The sequence below is a fragment of the Taurulus bubalis genome (assembly GCF_910589615.1).
Source record: "Taurulus bubalis genome assembly, chromosome: 2".
Classification (NCBI taxonomy): domain Eukaryota; kingdom Metazoa; phylum Chordata; class Actinopteri; order Perciformes; family Cottidae; genus Taurulus; species Taurulus bubalis.
In genome coordinates, this window is record NC_136590.1 from 30,741,370 (window position 1) to 30,766,815 (window position 25,446).

At 40.4% G+C, this 25,446-nt stretch overlaps 2 protein-coding genes across 5 annotated transcripts in view; one reads left to right on the top strand and one right to left on the bottom strand.

The window, feature by feature from the left end:
* Positions 1-4,717: 4,717 nt before the first annotated feature.
* On the top strand, positions 4,718-6,742 carry LOC306753906 (leucine-rich repeat neuronal protein 4; the record flags this gene model as incomplete). Its single annotated transcript, XM_079237820.1, has 1 exon — positions 4,718-6,742. The coding sequence occupies one exon, from the start codon at positions 4,718-4,720 to the stop codon at positions 5,447-5,449; it is 732 nt and encodes a 243-aa protein (XP_079093946.1). The 3' UTR covers positions 5,450-6,742.
* A 9,241-nt stretch (positions 6,743-15,983) lies between these two features.
* klhl13 (kelch-like family member 13) overlaps positions 15,984-25,446 on the bottom strand; it is a gene marked incomplete at its 5' end in the record, with an annotated part of 33,386 nt that continues 23,923 nt past the window's right edge. For all 4 annotated transcript variants that reach the window (XM_079237627.1, XM_079237625.1, XM_079237626.1 and 1 more), the window contains 2 exons: positions 15,984-17,307; positions 22,661-22,774. In XM_079237627.1, coding sequence (XP_079093753.1) covers positions 16,820-17,307; positions 22,661-22,774 — 602 coding nt within the window. In that variant the 3' untranslated portion in view covers positions 15,984-16,819. The remainder of the gene's footprint in view (positions 17,308-22,660; positions 22,775-25,446) is intronic.

Below are 25,446 nucleotides of genomic sequence, written 5' to 3' on the forward strand. Positions count from 1 at the left end.
TCGCCGCTTGACTGTCGTCGCTGATAAAAAAAACAATCCGCTAAGTGCGACTCTCCGTGGGCCCTGGCTCCGCTAGCTAGCAGCCGCTCGCTCCCAAACTAACGACGACCGCCCGTCAGAGGCGAGCTCGTGCAAACACTGCGGCTCTGCGGGTGAAGCGCGCTGCTGGTGCTAAACCGCGATATTTAAGTCCATAAATTATTGTTTAAAGACGTTGATACCATGTCCCTCAGCTGCGACTCACCCATTTCCAGCTTCTGTCCAGAACTCGGCAGGACGCTATACGCTGAGGCCTGTCGCACAGCAATGACGTCAACAAAATTTGCGAAGTGCCCTGGGCGTTGACTTGAAGGGGTTTATCTCTTCAACATGCATTACAAATAAACCATTACAGCATGCTTTTCTTTATCTTTAATTTAATTCAATCATTCAGTTTTGTATACCTAGCCGTTTTTGTTTCGATAAAATCTTACATGTTACATGTTTGTTTGTGTTTTGCATAGGAGACGTCTCAAAAATAATAACATGCTTTGTAAATCCCACATTCACACTATTTAAATTATCATGTCTGATCTCCTATTGTAGAAGTATTTTAGTCTCGTATTTTGTGTGCACACAATATTTTATTTTCCAGCAGGCATAAGTGGGCGAAATCAGCACGATAATCTAAATTAATTTTATTTGTATTTTGATGATGCATTTTCCTCAGTTGACCATGGTGGGAAAGATGACAAATACATCTACAGATGATACAAGATGGACCACATGTTAAACATGTAGCAACATATTCACCTTGCATACCCACATAACACGTAGAAGCACCGCTAAAATCTCATATCACTATTTTGTCAAAAGAAACACAATTCCAACACCAAGCAAGTAATATTATATGATCACACAGCAGAAACTCGACAACTGCACATACACACTAGCAGCCAACTTCTTTTTTTACAGCCGTAATAATTATATTTATGTATTACCTATGCTGTTTTGTGATCAAAGTGTTCAAGGGGATACATGCTGCTAATGGCTAGTGTTTCTGGATCATTTGAATCGATTCCAGCAAACTGTTTTAATGTGCATAGCATGGAGGAGCTTTTGTGGTTTGTATTCCTTCAGCATCAAAGAGCCTATCCTCATTCATCCACACTTCGTTCTGGTGGGTGAATCATGGAAATACACTCATCCTGGAGGCTTCAATACAGGCAGGTGCCCACAGGCATGCGGTGTACTTTAAATGGGAACCTGTATAAAGGCCTTTCAAAGCAAAAACTAAAACATATACCATTGGTGACATGTAAATTTAATTAAATGATTTCTACAAACCTGAGAACATTTCAAAAGGAACAGATGGTACACAAAAGGACCCAAATATCCAACCTCAACATGCCTCGACTCGAACCTCTCTAACTTTGCGTTTACATGTATGCTGCAAGTCTAATGAGAAACAATCGCATGCCTTTATATTGCCCAAATTAAAAAAAATGCTAATTAGCATATGTCGCAATGACATGTGACGAGTTGAAAGCACCCGCAGGTCATTGACCTCTCAGTGGGTTATGCAAACTTGGTAACTCCAAGACAAGATTGCAGTTGTTCTCACAGTCCTGTGAATGCAGGATGCTGTAAAACTGGCCAAATGTACCATGAATTATCTGATGCTTTGCAGATGAACCGGTCATTGTCGCTGCAATCCATCATGAAAACTAATTACTGTCACCCACACCCAGTTGTGTAACTGAAAAGACACAGACCTCGCCTGCCTCTTATTATTTTTGGGCCCTAGGAGGCAGTGTAGACTGTTTTAATATGACCGATACTGAGATCAAGCCCTACATGAATTATAACCTCTATTAATACACTGAGCACATTAAAAAATGTAATTTAAGTTAATGTATTTTTTTATCATGTTATTATTATTTGTTCAGAAAGATGAGGTTAGGAAATACAGCTCACTGAATACTGCCTGAAGAATAACTTGAAAACGTGTGTTGCAGTGCTTCTAGTTTTATGGATCACATTTGCCTCATTCAGGGAGTGAGTGGGACAAAGTAGCCACCTCAAATTATATGTTTTCTCCCCAAGGCTGAAAAATAATAATTTACTCAACCATTTATTTGTGAAATGTGCATTATTGGGCCAATAGCCGATACTTTGCCATGATCTTATCTTACTGTGCATGTTCACTTTAAACCAAACACTCTTGTTATTTGTTCTGCAGATCTTACTATAACAGAACCTTGTAGTATTCATTGTGGCTGCTTCCATTTCATATATAAAAACAATTGTATCCATGCTCACTCGTTTCTGATGAGGAAAGCAGACTCATCTCAGCCAAACATGTGGTTGAAAAAAAAGGGCACGGCCCAAGGCAAAGCGAAGCAGTGCATTGTGGGATTATGTAACAAACCGTCTAACAGTTACCATCTGCTTGAGTTCGTGTCACTTCCAGAGTCACAACAGAAATATTTCATCCTCAGCGACTTCACTTCTGTTTCAGACTCACCCGTATTACCCGTCACACCATCTTTGGTCCTACGACCTTGTTTAAAAGTTTGTGTCACCGTTTGTGTCGTGGGCTTGTTGTGGATGAACTCTTTACAGACCTACAACTGACTCACTTCACCATAAACATGAATTACCATGAAATAAAGCAAGATACTACATGTTTATCAGTATTAGTCAGACGTAATACGTACACACAACCCGTATCCCGTATCTCCACACTTACACACCTACACACTCTTTCCTGTCGGTGCTGACCCAAACATTCACTCACCCGCAGACGAATGCTCTTACGAGACAGAAATCAAATATACAATAATGATATAATATAAAACTAATACAGCTTTTATCTCGGTGACAAGTTGGTATTCATGATGTAACACCTCTCAACTTGTTGGTTCCAGCAGAATCATACAAAACAGATCAAATATATAAATAAATACTATAGCAGAAATAGGGCACATACATTCAACTGACATTCTCAGTTAAGCAGACTTTTACTGAGGTGTTGTTTCTCAGCAGCTGACTGAACTCATTTCTTCTGCTAGAGGACAATGTGGTCATTTGTTCTGCAGAATGAGCTAAAAATCAGAGTGGAGATGTGAGCAGACAGCTGGATTTTTAGCCACAGCTGTCACATAAAGATAGTTTTCCACATGTCATATCAACAAAACATTTTGTTCAGTTCTTCTCTTTCCTGAAAGCGCTGGGTGGAGTTTTCTTGTTCTGATGTTGGTGTTATCTCAAGTTACTTACCACCACTTGTTATTTTATCTCTTATTTTAATCCATTTCAGTTTTTTGAAGAAAAGTACCCGCATGACAAGTCCAGTCAGGTTGATGTCCGGTCTTTTGGCGAACAGATGCACAACAGTTTAAGTTCTTTCGGTTTTGCTGCAGGGTTTGGAGTCAAGTCATACATTTGATTTAGGTGAGAGGTTAAATGGGATGTGCGGTCTGGAGTCACTGGCATATGTCAGTGATGATAAATTCCAATGAATCAAAGCCCTGACACACAGGTTTCACAATCCTATTCAACTTCCCTCAGCCCTAAAAGGACAACAAGAGCTCATTAAGTGAGACACGCTCTGAAAAACCTGCAAACCACAAAGGAATGCAACAGGAATCCACTTCACCAGGAAATTAGGTAGCAGGGATGTAACTAATAGCAGACGATAGTAATACCACTAACCGCACACACAGTCACTCACAGGACGAGACCATTTAGCAAGGAGGAGGTGATCTGGAGCAGAAGGGTCGGGAATAAGGGGGACGGTGGGAGGGCAGAAAGAAGGAGGTGATTGTTGGGGAGACGGGAAACATATAAAGGTGGAGAGAGCAAGAGAAGGAGCAACAGGAAAAAAGACCAGAATTGAGGAGCTCCTTCACATTTTAAAAGAGATTACCAACTTTTGCAAACAACGGGTAAGTTCATATCTGTTAATATTTTACATATTTTCATTCTTAACGCAATCGAACAGAGCTTTTGGCGAAAGCAAGAAAGAGCACAGAGGAAATTAGTATCCAATGGTGGCTCCTGCTCCGTTTTTAATGACACACATTTATATTAGGATAGTTTTGAATGGGCTTCATTGGTATCTTCGTATGCATGCCAACTGTAAAGCATATTTCAGGTGTCTTTGTATGGATTATTGTTTAAATCGCTCAGGCAGCTTTCCTGGAACTGGACCCTGCTGACAGTGTTTACTTGGGTGTGTAGGCATGTGGACTTGTTATGCAATACCGTGTGGAATGTTGAATTAGAAAGTACCTCTAAATCTTAACAAATGAGGATTATTCCTCGCAGCTGTGTACACAAGACCATAAATCATTGGCAAACATGCCACAAAATAACAAGTTTCAACTAATTAGCTGTCCACAGTTTTGTCATTTGCTTACTCGAGTAAAACGGTGTGCTGTGGTTTTGAGAAAACAGTTTATGCAAGGTTTTTTATTTTCCAGCAGACACTCAGGCTCACTTTTAAGCCATTTGTTTCATTCCCTGGAGTCATATCATCTCCAAACGACACATTACTAGTGGAGAAATAACTCTGTGTCCTTATTCTGGCTCTTACTTGCAACAACAAAAAACAGGGTTTGTGCATTTGATTGAAAACCCAAGGGGCTGATACTTTTTATTCCTATGAAAATAAAAAAATAGATTTTACAACTGACTGATGGAATTTTACTTCCTAGGATCTCCAGACAGCTCAATGGCTGCCAGCAGGGACCTTGCTTTTCCCCTGGTGATTGTTTGCCTGGTTCTCATCAGAGGTTACTCTCCCCTGCCTACGACATCACAAGTTCCAGAGACGAAGCCCAAGAGACCTCTGACACCACGTGGGCCTGCGACTGAGGCCTTTTCTCCAGATGACTACACTAACAATGAAGAAGACCCAGTCACCACTGTACCAAAGAAGAATGTGTTTCCATCTGTAGAGAACCCTCAGCGATGTGACTACAACCCCTGTCTCGAGAGTCAGATCCCCTGTGCTGATCTATTCGCCCAGACTGGATGCTGGTGCCCAGGGTTCACTTTAAATAATGTGGTTCCAGACACTCCCAACCTGGAGTCAGTGTTCTGGAACGGGTCAGAGGTTGTTGCTCAGTGGTGTGCACCTTATTCATACGTCACAGCTTTTATTGTGACGGTAAAGGGGGAAGAGAGGCAGAGGTTTAGGAAGGACCAAAGGAGCGGTGGATTGGGAGACATAGACCACGAGACAGACGTTTGTGTGGTTGCAGTGAATGATGCTGGAGACAGTAAGGGGTGCTGTTTGACGTACCAGCTCACGGACAGCAGTCTGCCTCTAAAAGCAGGACTCATCGGGGGAGGTGTGGGCTTCCTGCTGCTCTTCTTGCTGGCTGTCCTGCTCTGCAGGCACAAGAAGCAAAAGAAGCAGGAGGCCAGCATCTCTATGCATGACACGGCGGAGACAGAGTGAACGAGAATGGAAGCTCAGCGAGATAAGACTCGCAGATAATGTGATTACATTATAATGTCTGAGGTTTTCTGCAAACAGACGCTTCTTGAAGATGCAGAAGGCAGCGTTCGTCATCACACATGAATATATCATAAGTGTAAAAGAAAGCCCCCACATCCATGATTTGAAATACCGCTGCAGAACAATATTGCACTTATTCTCCAAGCCAGAGGAAAAACACGATTGTTGCTAGATAGATTAGTTCTATTAAAACTATTGGTAGTTTTTTGCATAAAAAAATGGGTTGTTTGTTGAACAGCTCTAAGGACTTCAAGGAACATCCCAGCACATGTTCCTGCTTGCAACTTCTCTTTGTACTTTAGATCATTAGTTAATGGAATAAAACGTGCAAAACCACCAGTACGGTAATTTAAGTATTTATTCCTTCCTGGATAACAGGGAATTTAAGATTTTTGTTTTTGATTTTTGTTGATTCCTCAAAAAACTTTTGTTTAACAGAAGCAGCCATGGTCCTAACCATGTATCTCCAAAACATCAGCTTTCATGAACGAAGAAAATTGTCTTGTTTTCTTGTAATCCAATTAGGGTTTAGGTTGTGCATTTAGCTTATTGAGTAGCAAGATATCTGAACATTTTAAATAATCAAATGTAGAGATACTTAGTTTCCAGTTTGGGTTACACGATGAATACAACATTTATTGATAGCTTGGAATACAATGAAAATAATTATCTATACCAGAGACAATAGCTGACAAAGGTTAAAATGATTTTGGATATTTGACATTATTTGTGGTCATGTTACAATCATTTTATTGAGATAGCAGTCAGCTAGCACTGTTTGGATGTATTTAATTACAAAGTTAAACGATGCATTATGGTTGTAAGGACTGAAAGAGAATGATGTGCTATATGTATTATGTTCTTTATTTATGAAAATCATTTGGTATGTTGTATGTTAATATATGAGTTTGATTGACAATATTCCTTAAACACTAAAGAAATAAACTGAAGTCTAAAGCTCGCAAAACAAGACTGTTCAAACTGAAACTACTGATTATAAAAAGTATGTAAAAGGTTATTTAACATCTTTTGGATGGGTGTGTTTTTTCCATCTTTGTCGGGAAGTTGTGTCAGCGGACTGAATGAGCACAAGTGTTCAGTGCTGTTTTTTCCAGCTGTCATACAATAGCCTTTTCACCGGATATGGATCTTGGGAGGCTTGTCTTATTCCAGCTGTGACTTCCAGTCATCCAGCACTGAGCTGGTGAGAAGCTTCAGGCTTATTTGTATTTTTTTTGCCATGATGAAAAAGAGAAGAAAGTCCAATATGTAAATCCCCCCCAAAACACCCAAACACACACACACACACACACACACACACACACACACACACACACAGTTTATATCACATTCAAGCCTCCATCTGCATGTCTCGCAGCCATGTTATAATTCCTTTTTGCTCTGGCTGCTGCCACAGAGTTGTTCCACTGCTGCTGGCCTCTTCCTCCTTCCAACTGCACTGCGTAACGTACATCGCAAAGAGCTGCATGGAAGTCATCTAACATCTGTAATTTGGAGACACAACAGCTTGTTCATTTCAGTGGCTAAAACGGCCTCAAGATGTTTTACGACACATATCCAGCCATGAGTGCAGTCGCTCTTAAGATGGGAGGGAAATCTTGACGTGAACAGGCCGGTGTGAGACGAAATGCAAAAACACGGGCGTACAATACCATGTTTTTTTTAGTAATTATACATAAACCTGCAAAATAGGTTTGACAATAACTATGATCAGAGCAGGGCAATTCTGCTGATGGCACCAGCACAGCACTACATGTACTTGTTTATATTATTTAAAAATGAATGTTGTTTGCCTTTTTTTCAATAAACTTTTTACTTTTGAAACTTGTTGTTTTTGAATGATCAAGAAGATAATCTAGGCCACCTATGACACCTATAGAGTTAAAATAAGAAATTCACTGATGTCTGATTTTCAACATTCAGTTGTGATGTAGTGTCACTATTAAGAGTTTTTATTAGTTATACATCTGATAGAGGGAAAGTAACTAATATTTGTTACAGATGATACAGACTATTACCTGCATTTGCTAATCAATTGCTGAGGCAGATTTGTGCTTCTAATGAATGATTCCCTCTGTTTTCTTTGTTGGTGTATCTGTGGCTCTGCTTCAGGAATAAAGCGAACATGTGATGCAGAACATGAATTGGAGGCATTTTCTCAGTAGTGTTTCTGCTCTTGTGAACTGTTTCTCATGTTCAACATGTCAAGGGAAAGATAACACAGATACAGTCACATATAATAATGAATCTCAGAGATGATGCTGTTTTTATTTGTATTTGTTTTTTTTGTAACGGCAAATTTTGTAGCAAGGTCAGCAGCAAGGACGGGTGTTGTGTCCACGACGGAGTCATGTTGAATCACATATCTCATTCAGTAAACCTGTTGACTCATGTTACTTTTATGGTAAAGTGGTTGCACATAAAGGAGTGAATCAGCTAAATTCAGGCTGCTGGAATTCACAATAAAATACTTTGTGTCGGCCTCTATCTCCCACATCTGTTACTGTAACTGTCTGGTTAACAGTGACAGTGGAGTTGCTTGTTATAAGAATGAGTAATTGTGTAGTCTATGAACTGCTGCTCGACATGTTTTTAAGTTGTGGATTCTCCCCGCAGGTCTTGCATTATGTGATGAGGCTAATGATGATTAAAGAAGCCAGAGTTGAGAAATGACTCATCTAATTCGCTCTACTAAACATGGAAATGTCATGTAAGCCACGCAGCAGGCTAGACATTTTTAAGAGGCATTAAGTAATCAAGGACTTTTAAATGTCTATCAGCATCCAAGATGATGTTCACAAAAGATACCCTTTTAAAGGCCTCTGTTGACTTCCCTCACCTTATTGCCCTCTGCTGGTCACATCCAATCCTGACACAAGAGGCCTGACTGTACTAAAGGGCGGAAAAGGGCATTCACCCAAAAGCAACATAATACCCAATGATAAAGCTGGATCAAATAATCCCATATTTCCCATTTCAGCACATAAAATGGGAGGTGTCAATGCTACATGAGACAAAACAGATCTTCAAAGGGGCCTGCCCTAAAACACAGCAGTATTAGAGGTAAGAGAAGTATTTAGATCCTCTCATTTAGAACTGCTTTCATCAGTATTTTTACATTAACACTGTATAAAAAACACTTGGTTCAAAATGTTACTTACATTGCAGGAATTCTCACCAACAAAATGAATATTTTTATAATAACTGTTTTTCTCGCATGCCTCCAGAGTAAACAAAGAATACAAAAGTGCATTTGTTTTTTTAAATAGTACAATTTTGGCGAAGATGAACGCACGACTGGATAAATGAGATTTGGATAATTTCATTTCATGAGTGGCGTGAGAGTTTGCAAAAGGATCTTTTGATATAGTTCTGCTGTTGCTAACAGGTCCCTGCCTACTTCAGTTCACTGTGGAGAAGAAAAACTAAGTTTTCTTCACAAATTCAAGGAAACACACTGAAAACTGATTTACAAATTGTAATTTTGTGGGTGAAGTATTCCTTTAAGGGTGCTATTGATGCATTAACATGTCATTTTTATTGAACAATGACAAACTATTTTGATATTGAAGCTTGTTAACATGAAGGTATCATAACCATCTTAAATATTTAGTGTAGTTTATAATAATATAATTAAATAATAAATAGAAGTAGTGCAAAGTGGTGTAAAAAATTGAAATATTAAAGTGAATTGTCCACAATATCAATGATAATTATACAGTATTAAGGGGGTATCATTTACAAAATTGTATATTTTTTTGTGAAGTGATTACATTATTTTGTGTTATACAAACAAATAAATGAGGAGTGATTGTTTCATCTTTCCATAAAATCCTCACTAGGGGTCTTCATGGCAGCAGTAGGTGAGGCTTTAAGAGGATTTACTGCAATGAATGTAATTGTAGGTTGTAATATTATGTTCATCTCATAACATCCGACCGCTACCTATTAGAATAGTCAATCATTTACATGCAATTAATTAATTGTGCAAAAAATGAGTTTGCATTTACTGCTAGGGAAATTAATGTTATTTTTTGTTATTATTAATCTACCAGCAGGGGAACTAATGGCTGCTTTCTCTGCACGCTGGGGTCAGCTTTTACAGCACATAACATCTTCAAAGTGGGTCAGGCATCCATCAGTGCCCATTATTGGATCTCGGCAACCCTGAATGCATTCTGTCTTTATTCAAATGCAGAAAAGGTTTCCACTTCTTTGGTCTTCTAAGCATTTTGTAGCAAGTACTGAATAAAGAGAAAAGCAAAAGAACTCCATGCTAAACATCTAGGTGATGGTCGGAGTTAGAAACAGCTTTTCTTCCAAAGGGAAGCCATGCTGCGGCCTTCATCAGCTGAAGCTGTGGGTCTGAGTGGGTGGTTGTAGAAAGTAACCCCCCCCCCCCCCCGCAGGCGTCTCATCCTGTTTACTCCTGTTATGTCTCTTAGACTGTGTCTGTCTGACTTGGCTCAGACCACGACTCTGTAAATAAAAGATTACCTTCAGTCTCAAAGTGCCACTCTGATGTCACTGGAAGGAGGAGCGGGGTTTATGTAAATGCAACAAGGTGTGCGTTAGATTACATTTCTTATTTTTGGCCCCGTCGCAAAAAAAACTAAAACAAGAGTGTGACATCTTTCATCACGCAGACATCTTTCAAAACAGGTTCAGCGTGAGTCAGAGCTACTTTTACATTTGTTTTTTTGAACCACTAGAGGTCATTATCGCAGAGAGCACTGTTCAAAGCCACCTCTGGCGTGCACTTGGTGATTATGTAGTGGAACTGGAAATTAGCTGCTCTAATAAGGATGAAAATGAGTTTGCAGCGGTAATCAGCTCAGCCACATTTCAGCATCACAGGGGAGAGTAAGAGTGTTTGAAGAAGCAGATAAATGTTTGCTCTCCATCACCGTTTCTTTCCCCCACTATTTTTCATCCACTGCTCGACAGGCAGGTCAGCGCTCTCCTCTCAACCCCCCATGATGGCTCAGTAAGAGCGTTTCAGAAAGAACAGGAGCAGAACATATTTCCCTTTTTTTTCTTTTATTTCCTTGTATGAAGAGCGTGGGTAACCATGGCAACCTGGCATTATACAGGACAGAGTTGAGGAGGTTGAAACTGAGCTCAAGCTCAGAGAGGAGAGTTATCAATCACTTTGGCATCAGCCCTAACACACTCTCGCACATACAAACACACACACACACCTGCTCATTCAACCGTTGCATGCCTTCAGAGGCCAGGATAACGACATTTTCCTTTTCATCAGAGAACAAAAAAAACATCCACTTCTGCGTCCAGTGTCCAGAGGACTGATCTGCATACATAAAACCATCATGCGGGGAAAGGTGTTTGCAGAGGCCAGTCTACTAGATTATTGTTTGTCATTTTATCAGTCAAACTGTAAAAATCCACTCCAATGATATAATTCGATGTATTTAGTTTATTTAGAAAAACAGCAAAAGAAAATTCTGGAAATTACAGAGGAATATGATTTCTGTCTTTTCATGTTTCACTTTGTTTTGCAGGAGGGAGATATGACAGTTATTAGCCTTGGTCGGTTCCATTCCCAGCTCCTCCTGTTCGTGTGTCAAAGTGTCCTTGAGCCTAAAGTGCTTCGGATAGGTTAAATGCAAGGATCAAATTCCACATATTTACCTGTATGTATATGACAATTAACATGTTTTAAGTTGTGCAATAATTGAAAACTTGTTGAACAAATTATAGATCTCTATGGAGATTTACAGGCTCACAGTGATAGTGAAACAATGAGGGTTTGCCATCCTGCATACCCACAAAAAAAGGAAGAAGCTTGGCTAAAAGCTAATGATAACCATTGAGACCAATGGGATATGATTTTCTTTGAATGGCAACAGTTCTGCTTCCCTTTAGCATCAGTCTGTGCGAAGGAAATGTTCAGATGTTGTGATATGGTTTGCAAGCGAGTTTGTGCTGCGACTGCATCCATCGCAAAGGGATAGTCTGTTGAGGCCGAAAGGCAATCTCTCATTTATTCTGTGTTCCATCTTGATTTACATACACCAAGTAACATGTATACTGATGCTTACACTGCAGAAATCTCTACCAAGATTTTTCAAATAGATCATGTAGTTGCAGAAATCATTTCATTTTAGCAATGTCCTTTTCACGTATCACTGTAATCAGGTCACAACAGGTGGGCATTATGAGACAAGACAACAACTGTGACTGTGGCTCAGTGGTGAGCAGGGTTGTCCTTCAATCAGACGATCGGCGGTTCGATCCCCAGCTACGCTAGCCCATCTCGATGTGTCCTTGAGCAAGACACTTAACCATAAATTGCTCCCCTACGGTGTATGAATGTTAGATAGTCCTGATGTGGCACTTTGCATGGTAGCTCTTCTCATCAGTGGGTGAATGATTCCTATGTAAAGCGTCTTTGAGTATTCAGAAAAGCGCTATATCAAAGTATTATTACATGTTGAAAGAAGATGTTTCACAGTGTGTTTTTAACAAATTTTCCCCTTGCAGGATAAATAAAGTAACTATCTATCCATCTATGTAACCGATAAAAACACATTTTAACAAACCCCCACTTCTTTAAGCTTCTTTTACTATATATATATATAAATAAATAAATAAATAATCGCCATGTGTGCTTTGTATGTATTCTTTAATTGTGTGATCATCAGCATGATCCATTTAATATATTTTAATATGTTAATAAAAAGGCTATAGTCTCTGCTCAGGTGCTGGCAGCTGGATCTTTTAAAGAGTGTAGGAAGCCTTGAGGGAAATGGATCCAGAACTGTATTTAACCCTGTGAGGTTAAGTAGTTTTCCCAGAGAGGCTGCACTGCACTGTTCCAGCTTCCCACTGTTATATAGCTGGTCCTGAGTAAGCGGCTCTTCATGCGCATTATAAAATAACATGTTCTTTGTTGCCTCAAAGGACAAGCACATAGTTAGAAAGCTCTCTGTGTGTGAACTGCATCATATTGTCTGTATCTCGCCACCCATTTATATTCTTTACCTGCTTTTTCCTTTTTCTTGTCATGGGGGCACTGGAGCATATCCCAGCATGCATTGGGATGGAGATAAGGAGACACTTTGGACAGGCTGCCAGTCAATCACAGAGTCTCCAATCCACTTTGAACTACAGGAGGAAACTTGCATGAAAAAGTTGTAGAACACAGAAACAGAAATACAGTTCAATACAAGAATAATATAAAAACTGAGCACCTTCTTTATCAGAATCAATGATACGACAGCTGTGAATAGGGGGCAATTTTAATAGAAGATACAAAGAGGTAGAGGTAGTTTTGTACATCCTGCCCTGCATTTAGGCCAACAGATTAGATGAAAAAAAATGTCCAATCTGTATGAGGATGCATGAACACAGAGTACCTTTAGAGAAACAACTGAGGCATAAACTAGAATCTAGGACTGATGCATGGCCAGATGTTGAACAAAACTAATCTCAATTACTCTTCCCATTTTTTCTTCTAGTATATTTAAAAAAAAAACACTGCAGCTGGGGCAGGAACAAGCACTGGAACAAGAGATGAATCAGGGACAGATTATTCAGGACACAGTCACGGAGAGATAGAGAGCTCAAGAGGAGAGCAAGGACTTGACCTTTTCTGCATATTCATGATGAGAGAGAGAGAGAAGAGAGAGCGATGCAAACCTTTTCTGAGAACTGAAACCTTCGGTGAGTCTAATAACACAAGGCAGCTTGTGATTCAATGCAAAAATAAATATATCTAGCAGGAGTAATGTCAGGATATCTTGGCTGTCTGCCAGCCAAAAGGATCAATATCCATTAACACCATCATGCATGCAGTCAGAGGACAGCAGGGATCTGTGGCTCTGCAGAGTGTTTTATCATGAGGGTCGGCGCTTTAGTTAGTGTAAGAGCATCCCTGTCAATCCCATCCAAGCCTTCAGTCTTCAGGACACACAAAGCTCTGCGTCATGTAATATTGACATTGGCTTGCAATACCACAATGCAACCACATCTTAGGAATTGCACACTGCATCTGGAACAGCATGTGCTGCATCGTTACAAAGATTGTGGATATGCTGAGGTGGATTTATTTTTTTTGTCCTCAAAAGTGCTCTCCACAGTCAAAAAAAGATTCATTAAAGTGTCAATGCTCTTAACTGGATGTCTTCTCTTAAATCCATTTAAAAATCAATTAATGCTTTAAAATGTGTCTGAAGAGCTGAGTGCCATTGTAAAACTGACTGCAATCTATGTGGTTTGATTGCTGCAACAATGGTCATGCTGAGGCATTGAATGGGTAGTATTCAATGGGTAGAAAATCCTCCATCACGGTATAAGCATTTTCATATTTCAATATTGATATATGACAAATTATATTTTAGCGAGGTTAATTTAGAAATTGAATTCAAATCTGAAAGAAAACAGCATTGATACAAAAATAATATACAAGAGTCTACAGCCATGCTAACGGCTCTTTGAGGCTATACCTATGCCCAGAGCTTTGAGCAAAATGCCAACATGCTCACAATGCTAATGCTAGCATATTGATGCTAGGCAGGTATAACGTCATCAAAGACATTGCATCTTCCGGGGACCATGAACGTCTCCACAAAAATGTCTCATGGTCAGGGGATCACCAAAATGCTGGGGACAATGAATGTATGACAACAATTCACAGTAATCCATCCAATAGTTGTTAATATTTCAGTCTGGAATAAACAAATGTTGGACCGACACTAACCTTGCCATCCGGAGAGCCACACTGCTAGCATGTATAGAAAGCATTATTCCAATAAAGCACTCCTGCATTGATTGGCTAATCTGCCTACAACGGCCTCATACACACATGAGATATTTAAAAGATAAATAAAACGGTACGGAGAAATCTGACAGCTGGCTAATCCACATTATCTCACAATTTCTATCGTCATATCTGAACATTAATGAGGTGTTTTATTGCACAACGCCTCAAATGGCACACTTTTTATTTCAATCACAAACTAATAATAATGCATCTGTTGACACAGCTGCATGTAGATGCCTATTTTCCAAACATGCAGAGCACTCTAAATTGAGTAAGTTATAATTTACACACCGAGGTAGGAAAAGGAAACATATTTTCAGTCCTAAGCATAACTGGAGCTGTATCACCTTCACATCCTATTTTTCCCAAGAAGGGCCGTTGTTGTGGTGATTTATCTACAGCATCACTCCATCTTCTCTTTTGACTCGTACTGATGCCTTCAGGTCCAGGTGATACAGAGGGTGGATGGTCAGTAGAGTGTGCTATACTTGCAGGGAAATGTCCGGAGAAAGATGGCCCTAAATTTAAACCTGGGACCATCTCCTGTCATGTCTGCCTTTGGCAGTAGCTGAGCACGTTACATTTGTGCTCTTCTGTTCATTCAGTGACTTTCCATTAAAGGATTACAATCGGCCTATTTTTAAATGATGCAAACTATTTCATCAAAAGGACTTAACAATAAGCTGCTGCACAAAATAGAGCTTTTGAAATGGTATTAACACAGCTCTTCTCAAAACAAGATGACGTCAGACAATCACAAATAGATTTAAAAAAAAACAAGTCTCGCCATAAAAGGAGAGGACAACTGCATAAGACAACATGCAAAGACATAAGAGGGGAAAAGAAACACGCAAGAGTTTCAAAAGCTGAGAGTGCATCATTGAAAAGGCACCAACGCAAGCGAAAGACATGTTATGTGAAATAACCTGTTACGAGCTGACATTTTATTGCCATGACCAACACAGGGACAGGCGGTCACATTTGGGATCAGCCGCTCTGCAGCGCTCCATTAATGGGATATAATGAGTATAATGAGGATTTAAAGCTCCAGAGCAAACTCACCTGATGATTACACAAATCTTTTATTCCTGCTCACAGCATGAAGCAGACATCTCGGACACCATATGCTGCCATTAAGGCTTTAATCGGCCAGGAGCAGGTGGGCAGATTGTGGATGACATTGCCATCCGTCTTGATGGCAGGAGGAGCGACGGCAGCGGTGGAAGTGCCAGTTTCCAGTTGGTACTGGTCAACAGCATACTGTTTACATCCCTGGCTGGCAGTTGAAAAGGTTTTCTGGAGCCGACTAGAACACATTAACCAAGCCTATGGCCAAACAGGAGGCCAATATTTAACTCGATAGTAGAGATTAAAAAGTTGCATTTTATAACCCTGCCATCTAATATCTTAATAACAGGGAAGCAAACTAGTCCGAGTCATCTCTTCAGCATATTCACGACAGTCAGATTTACAGAAACACATTTGAAAAAGGAACTAGCTTCTTTCTTACAGCTGTGTTAAGGTCACAAGATTCATTTATTTGCCATTTTACAACACAGGGTTGCACAATGAAATATGTTGAAAAGTTGTAAAGGCCACACATCTTGAATCTTGCAGAGTCAGAGGGCTTCACTTCAATCGTCAACAATGGCAGAATCCAGCGTCTAGATACACACGGAGCAGTTCATTGAAACTAACCAGTCTAAACCATCCATCAGAAACAAAAAATATATCACAACAAAAACACATTATATTCTTTGAAAAGGAGTCAACCCAGTAAACCGCGCACGGCTGGACATGAGCTGCATGGTTATGTGCACGTTAAGCTGTTTCTTCTCCAGTTACTACATTCAAACGACTTCTGCTTTTAAAAAATCAGCCTGGGTCTGCTGTAGTCAGTAATGACAACAACGTTTAAATTATTTTCAAAACCATGTTTATTAAATTTAGAAAACACAATTTTGTGAACAGTTTCATAGCAATAGCAGGAAAGAACTGAAACTGTAAGAGAGCAATGTAGAAGGGGCCTGGGCCAAGCCCTGAGTTAAAAACCGGCTGTGTTTTGGAGCTTAATTGTCCCTACGCTTCTGCTTTCTGGAGTCACCTGCATCTAACCTGGCATAGACTAGAGGAGAGTCAGTGCGGTAGTCAACATCTCAAGGTAGAACGCCTAAAGAAACGAGACATAAGAAAACTTTGTAGACATCAGGTAGAAAAGTTGATTTGCAAAGTCACTTTTCAAGTCAAGATATTTCCTGCCAAAATATACCGAGTATGCAACATTAACATGTAATTAGGTTGCCGGTACGTAGGTTTAATCACTTAGGGAGTGGTTTCTGCACAGCTTGAGGGGACGTGAACTTGGAGATACTTAGGGATGCAGTACTGACGTAGTCCAAAGAGGAAGTGCAAACGATGTCTATAAGGAGTGTTTGTTGAAGGGGTTGGGGTAGGCGAGGGGTCACGGGGGAATGAGCAAAACAGGGCTCCCCCCCCTTTACTCATCAAGGTGCCGAGAGGGGCGACTCTCTGGAGGGCGAGCCCGAGATATCCTCAGGGGGGAAAACTGTGAGTGTGCAGGCTCGGATCCCGCCCAGCGACTCGGGTAAGTCAAACACTTTGTGCCATTCATCTTTCTCGGGGTCGTACTTCTGTACTATTTCCACCATGCAGCGATTGTTCCACGAGTAGCCGCCCACCACATAGATCTTATTCTCAAACACGGCCACGCCCACGTCACTCTGGCCTCGCAACATGGCAGCGATAGGTGTCCACAAGTCGAGGGCCGGGGAGTAGTATTCGCAGCTTAGCACGTCGTCGTAGTCGCTGGTGCCCCGGAAGTGATTGCCCCCGATCACGTAAAGGCGGTCGCCCACTGTGCACATGCAGTGGAGGCCGCGCACCGTCGTCATAGGTGCTTTCTGAGTCCATTTATCCGCATCTGGGTCAAAGCACATTAGCTCCTTCTGAAAAGTGTCGTGAGTGATTCCCCCTGCAGCAAAAAAAAAGAAAGAGCGCAAATTAGCCTCCTCACTAATCATTTGGGGGGGGGGTAGAAACAGCTTTGTGGACTCGTCAATCAGACCGATCTCATTCACCCATGTCAACCTACATTTATTCATGTCGTGAAGCGCTAGCCATAACACTGGAACGTTTGCTAACAGGATTCAGGACAAACCTTCCTCATTCCTTTCATCATCATCATCATCATCATCATCATCATCATCCATTTACTTAACTACTATTTGCCTCAAAGATGCCTTTCATAATCACACCTTTCCTCGATCTTCTCAAACCTTGGCACAAACTCAACAGCCACTAAACCGAAATGTTACAAACAAGAGTGACATCAATATTCTTTTCTAGGGCAGAAAATAATGCTGATGATGAGCACGGTACAAAGTGGAACACCGCTACAAAAACGCTCATGCACATACGCACAAACAGACTATAGATGGCGGGACACAGAAAGCTGAGGGAAAAGGGGGGTGGAAAAAAAAACAAAAAAACAGGGCATGTCTACAGGGAAGGCTTAAAATAAAAGAGGAACACAATCCCAGCATGCATTTGGGTGGAAGCCAGCCCACCCCTCCTCCCCTTAGGCAGAGTGACTAGGAGCAAAATCGGAGAAGATTTGCAGAGCATGCCGAATAGAGGCACAATCCCTCTTTTGCTGCTGCCCAGTGATCGTTTGCTTGGTTTATTGTTGAGGCCTAAGCCGTCTATTCAGCTGCCATGACTCAGATCTGTGACGCTGCACTTCCTTAACTGATCAAACCCAAAAGATAGCCTGACTATCCACTTTCTTTACCCAAGTGGTCCACAGGGCAGGGCTGCCATTGAAATCCTGACAAGGGAACAGTGCCGGAGCAGACATAAGGCCCTTATAATTCTTCTCAAGAGGCCCTGCTGCTATTCTGATTCAGTTTAAGCTTTGGCCTTTCTCTGATACAATGATGTCTGATCAGTATCCCAGCATCCTAATATCTAATCAGTGCTATTAGTGAGACACCATGAGAGGACAAGGCTTAGCCAAATTGAGACTGAGAGAGACAGGCTAAACGCTTTTACCCTTCCATAAACATCACAGGACCGACCGGTTTATTGTTGGTATTGTCTGCCACATAGGCTGTTTAAAGACCATTGCCGTCTTCAGCCATGTACTGTCGATATGAAATAGCCATAGAGTTCCCTCGTAAAACCAGTGACCCGCTTGGTTGGTTGAATCGGTGACGGCAGAAGTGGGAACCAAAGAAAAGATTAAGACGGAGGTGAGGCAGGAAAAGGCAACTGAGCATTTAAAGAAAATACCTCATTGTGATAAAAAGTGACCGGACTTTGAGCTCAGGGATTAATTAAGACTACTGACAATCTGCGCTCGTTTATGAAAAACAAAAATAAGTGTAAAGTCAAATCCCTCGAGGATGCACATTGTCAAAGACAAGCTACAGGATGGCTCTTTCTATAGGATGGCCAGGAACATGAGTCAACATTTACATAATACAGTGAGCTCTGTATGTATTCATACTTATAAATGCAATCACTTGGGTTCCTCGCTCCCCTTTACAACTTTAGCACTTTGTAATTATGGTCCACATTCATTCAAGACATTTTCTGTTACCCACGTTTCTCTGCACAAACTGTCAAGTTAATTTCAGAAATTTTTAAAAAGGCTGGAATATGAGATCTTGCAGTACAAGCAAACTCATATCAGAGGTGTATGAACCCATTCACCACTCCTTTTATAAAACAGACAGTAATCTACCATCAGTAGTGAGTAGCAGATTTTCATTTCAGACACTTATGAATCAGTCATTTTAGGTCATCACATAATTTTACATCTAGAAAAATCCAACATATTGCATTGTGGGATTGTTGGCAGGAGATTTTTTTTTTCTGAACACTCAAATAAAATGCTAGACCATTGGCCACATTTTTCGCAGAGTTGCTATACTACTCGCAATATTGGTGGGGGAAAAAACTTGCAGACATTAAAGATCACCGCCCTTTAAAATAATCCAATTACGAGCCACTGTTATGAGACCATTCCCACTCAAATTCAAACAACGGCCATAACAAACCAGCTTTGTTCTCAATACACTAAAATGCCTAATGAGCTTCGTTTCCACACCAAGACAGCATCTGAGACTCTTCCTCAGGTTGTGCACCTCCAGCACGATGAAAAGTCTCTGAAAATCACTTGTAATTTTAAACCTAAAGTTAACAATCTCTAAAAACCTTTTATATATGAAGCTTACAGTGTATGCCCTGGTGCATAAGTCAGGGAATAAATAAAAGGTCCTTAAGAACGTTCATTTTATCTACAAAGATTAAAAATGCCTCACAAATCGTCACATTACCAACTCTACTTATATCTTCTGCATCAAAGAACAAGGACAAGAACTAGTCACATATACGTAAAATGATAATAGGAATTAAAAAAAAATAAAAAAAAATGACTTCTTTCTCAGTTGGTATGCAATTTTTTTAAATATTGGTAACAGTGCTAGACCAATTAAGCCAAGCTGATATGGCCAATAGTATCTTAATGCAGATACATCTTGGCATCTGTGGATATATTGCCGATAAAAAGCAAGAAATGTCATTACAAATGCCAAAAGTAGATTTGCGTTAAGAAACTTTGTCAAACATAGGTCATTTGTATGAGGATTTTTCAAATTTAAAACATCCATCTCAATATGCATCTTGGTCACAATTAAAAAAATAAGAATAAATCCAAGGGATCTGCAAATATCGATGTCAGAAGCAAAATCCTGGAACAGTCGGGCTATAATTAACCTCTCAGGTAAAACGGTAAACCTGAGGCAGAGTTCTGGTTCAGAAGCTGCGTCTGAACTGTGACGCACCACTTGAGCGGTGACGCTCTCTGGGCTGAGTGCATTTGTCAGCTTCATCCAGCTGACAGAATACCTTCAGACAGCGCAGCAGCGCAGCCGGAGAATGTGACCTGATCCGCTGTGACAGACGGACACAGAACTGCACTTCAGCAGGGTCACCTTGCACAGCAAAACTGTAACCCACGAGTCTGTGGGCGCTACAGTGGGGCCTCAGAGAAACTAAACTCCTCCAGTGGGTAATGCCCTGTACCTTCTGCATTAAAAAGCACTACAGTCCATTACACAGTTTTTATATGAGGCATAATGCTTGCTTCTTTCTTGTGACATAACCCACAGCTGTATTAAGAAAACTAATTCACAAGCTTTATCCTGTAACGCATACATATTCATACCACCCCCCCCTCACATGTAGTATTAGCTGCTGCAGGTGCAAAGCATGACATTGCGTTATTGTGTCAGTGAAATTTACCAGGCTATTGGCCAGCTATTGAGTGCATCAGTGAAACATGAACCAACACAAAAGGAATCCATTAAAATATCAAAAAGAGTGAGTGATAAATACGATGTACTGCAGAGTAACGCCTGAGGCAAAAAAAAAGATTGAAAAACAGCCGGCTACCAGCAGATTAGCTCAGTCTGTGACCATTACGGTATTCATCATTTCACCTTTGTTTTTATTATAAAAAGCGAAAAGATGCCTTTCATTTTCGCTCCGGGCTAATATTAGGCTTGCTGCATCATGCAGTCTGTGTGGTCCCAAATATGTCTCATTTATTTTTCAACCCGAGAGAAATGCCCTTCTAACTGGGAAATAAATAAATGTAATTTAATTTCTTAAGAATTAAAACCAAACTGCATGGTATATATCAGTTGCATGATTTACTATGTGGAACAGGAAAAAAAAGAAAAATAAACTGATATGGTGGCTAATATGTTGTGTATACATCAATATAATACTGACAGACTTGCAGTAGTAATGAGATCTGTGAACATTAAATTAACTGGTTCTTTGCACAGTAATCAAAATCAGGAAGTGTATCTTATAAAAAAGCATGTATGCTGGTCAGCACTCTGTATTGTCAATACGCTTAATACTGCAGTTAACAAGGATATTTTGGATATTTTATTTTCACTTGCCTCCCAGCTAGCTAGTACAGCATGTGACTAGTGCAAATGTGTCAATATTGATCATGGTAATTCACCAAGGCTGGAGAGACAAATCTAGCTTCTATAGCAAAAGGCCACCTATTTAAATAGCTCATGGGCTCACAAATACATTGAAATTCTGATTGGGTGACTTGTAATTGCTTTAAAAACAGTCAAAACAGCTGATGTTAATTATTTTGGTGGTGTATGTTCTCAGATTTCCACTTGACCTAGCTATGTTCGGTAAATGTGTTGAGAGATAACCTGGTCATGCAACTGTTATCTAGTAATGATATTAAGTGTAAAGATGACTCCCCGTTTCTGTTTTTTCTCCTTCACTGCCTCCATCTCACCAGAAGACGTATACAAAATCCATCAGTTTGTAAACTCATGCGATGTTTATGAACAGTCTTCATGTTCACGCGTTGGAGAACGATGGCAGTACCCACGGCCAGGAGGGATTAACACAGGCTCCTCCGTATTACACCTCCCACTCATGATTCAGTCCTCTACTTTGCTCCATCCTTCCCAATTTCCCTTCCACCCCTCCCATCCCCTGCTGGCTTTGTAGCACCACTCTGGATTAGTCACACAGAGAAACTAGGGCTCATCTCCATAACGCAGGATCCGTTTCCAATCCTATGAAGTGAACAAGTATTGAGGTGACGCCTAAAGAACAATCTCAGTGTCCACCCCTTCTGCCCTGAGCATTGAACCCTCGCAGACATTAAACTCACTTCATCTTGCATGCTCGGCATTCAGAGGAATCGAGTGAGTGAGGAAGGATTTGTAAAAGTCTGCCATTATGAAAAACACTTTTTTTTGTATATGATGAATCAAATTATGTAGAATTAGCATACAGTCAGAAATCTTATAATAATTGACTCCCTGAAAACACTCAACCTAGAATGTACTGGATTTACACTTAAAAAAAACTAAAATCCCAAATGCAAGGTAAATTGTAATAACACTGAGTTATTGTTATATTGTGACCCCACTTCCCCTGCAGCCCTCTAATGCGTGCGTCAATCACAAACTGAATGTGGTCTCTCTCTCTCTCCCTCCCTCTCTCTCCATGATGCATCCAGTTGAGTTTGAACGAAAGGGACCAGATGAGCAAACCACAGATTAGATTTCATGGTCTTGCATGTTGTAAAATCTAATCAGCCATTTGCTTCTTGTGAAGAAAGAACTGATCTAATTGGAAATCAAAATGCACTGACAATCATTCTAATTATGACTTGGAGACATGAAATCCATCTTTAATCGAGCTAACTGCACTGCACATTCACCCAACATTACATATGCCTCTTTATTTGTGTAGATTAAAAATGATCTTACCTGAAATATACATATAACCACCATACACCGTCCCAGCGTGGCCATAATGTGGTTCATTCATTTTGGCAACATATGTCCATTCATTTGTCCTTGGGTTGTAGCACTCCACAGTAGCTTGAAGAAAAAGAAAAAAAAAAAGGATGCATTAGTAGAAAGTGGGTCAAGACACAACTAAGGAGGACAAACAGCAGCAAATGAGGCCTTGGAGGGTCTCAGCGTGGGAGCTAAAACAGATTAAAATACACAGTACACATCTCTACGACCCCACCAGCACCAATTGCACCGACTGCACAGGAAATGAAGAGATTGGAAGATCCTTTTAACTTAAAGCCTCTGAGGATAGCTCTATAAATTCTGGGAGAAACTAGAATAGGGACACAGGGATTTATGAGTGACACTCGTAGGTGAGCGATCCCTGAAAAAGCAGCCAGGGTCGATCACCTTATCACCTGTGAGCTTGGGAAAGGATTGCGATTGGGCACCGAGCCAGTTGGACAAACAGCAGGACTCCGATACAGACATTGGCATCAAGGAATAAAACACCCTCGAAGAAGTAAGCTCCGAGGAAGTGTCATCAATTAGTATTTTAGATTACAATGAGAGGGTTTGCTTTGCATTTTTTAGCCTTTGTATCAAAACGCCATCTGCAAGCGTTGAGGCGCACACGTGTACATTTTACAACAGCATCATGGGCCATAGATGAGTTATCATCTTATCTTCCCAGCTATGGAATATCTCATCTGCATAGAACAGAATGAAGAGTTACAATATTTATTTAAACATGGCTGAAGAGATTGTAAGGAGGAGGCGAGAGCAGCGAATAGGAAAACTGACAGTGGTCAAAGAAAATAAGTGGCAAACAGCCACTAAAAACTGCTTTGGTTAAATTAAAAGACTGATGTGATAAAATAAATGTCATATTAACTTGAAAATACAGCAGCTCAGGACCAAAAAGCAGTCGGGGGAAATCTCAGTGGGAGAAATGAGTGAATGCCTTCCACCGCTTGCTCAGCAACCATCATGAAAGTGACCTTGAGCTGTACACAGAATCTTGCAGCAGCGCAGAGGAAGTAGAACAGACATATTAGGAAACAATGCTTAATTAAATTGATTAAATTAATGGAGAGTAGGGTCGGACAAAACCCCCAAAAAGCAATGTTATTTAAAATCCTTTAATAAACAAATGATACATGAGCATGAACTCATGTTGTTTATTTACCTCGCTTTTTTTTTTTTTAACTCTACCATCAGATTTTCCTATGATCAGCTAAGAATGTCATATGCCTAATTCGCATGATATTCGCTTCCTGCAGGCTGTTCCTCAAAATAGGACACTGGGAGGGTCGAGTTGGTGACATCTGGTAATAATCACTACGTGGCGTACGCCTCTGACCTAGAGCAGTGGTTCCATGACGGGTCGGGACCCCGTGATGCGATCGAAAGTTACCGTGAATGATCTGTGCTGCATTTGACAAATCATTGCCGACAATTATTGAAAGGTTGTCAAACGATCAAGTTTTTTTCTTTCAATATCGGGAATGACAGCTTACAAAAAGAGAGCCTGAATATATTTTTGTCCGCAATAAGCAAACAACAACCAAGCCTAATGTGGAATGGTGCCTGACCGTGAAACAGTTAAGGTTGAAAGCCTCCTGTAAATATCCATTTTGACGTAGTGAAGCTTTTATTTTATAATCTGGGTATTTTCAGACGTAACAATAAAGCCACACCCGTATGACCTACCCAGAGTAAACAGAAATAATGCCAGGGCTGGGCGCATCCAGAAAAACATCAAAGCTAAACCACACGCAGTGAAAGGGCAGCGAGTCGTAAAGCAGAGAAAGGCAGTTGTGTAGACAGGCAGTGAACCAGGCCGTGTTCTTTGGTCTAATTATAACCCAGAAGAGAGGACGGCTCACACAGTGGACTCTCCGTCTCTCCGCTGCAGTTACAGAGCTGCATTTAAGTATTGGGTGGCACCTCTCTGTGGTCCACAGTTACGGGTACTGAGATTCCAGACTGGCTACGCAGCAACCAAACTACAATGGACAGATATAAATAGATCACTTCACTAAAGTGCTTCTAGTAGAGGGGTGAGCTGTGTGTCGAAATGTCATACAATTCAGTTTAAACTAGGAAAGGTAATCAGATTACTGACCAAAGATGATTAGACACAATTCCTTCAAAATCTCCTACAACTTTTCACTTTCATGTGCCAGCTTCAACTATGTCGCAATCAGAACCTAAATACTTAAATGGTGTCTGACATAGCATTGTGGCCAAATACAAACACTGCGATCTTAAATATCCGTTGAGTTTTAACACTAAAGTATTCAACTCAACATAAATATTTACGTGTGTGTAGGCTGTGGCTTTGTGCTGCTGGATTGCACTATATTATCCATTCCTTTTCTAGAATATATTTTGACTTTTGGACTTGAGGACAGAGACATGGAAAGAGAGCAGCGTTGCTCGCTGTGTGTATGTGAGTGAATGTAAGAAAGAAAGTGAATAAAAAAAAAGAGAAAGATGGACTATTGCATGCAATGCTTCTGCAAGTTATTATTAATAATAATAATCTTTGAACTGCAACATTAGGAACTATTAGGTACAGCCCTTGTTGAAACACTTCTGTACTAAAAGATTACAGAAGACCGATTACAGTAGATATTAAAAGGACTTCATGACAATGTGCACATCCTCTCTAAATCATATTAAATTACACAGAGATTATGCATGCAACATGTTGAAACAGCAAATGATGTTCAGGCACAACATTTGATTAC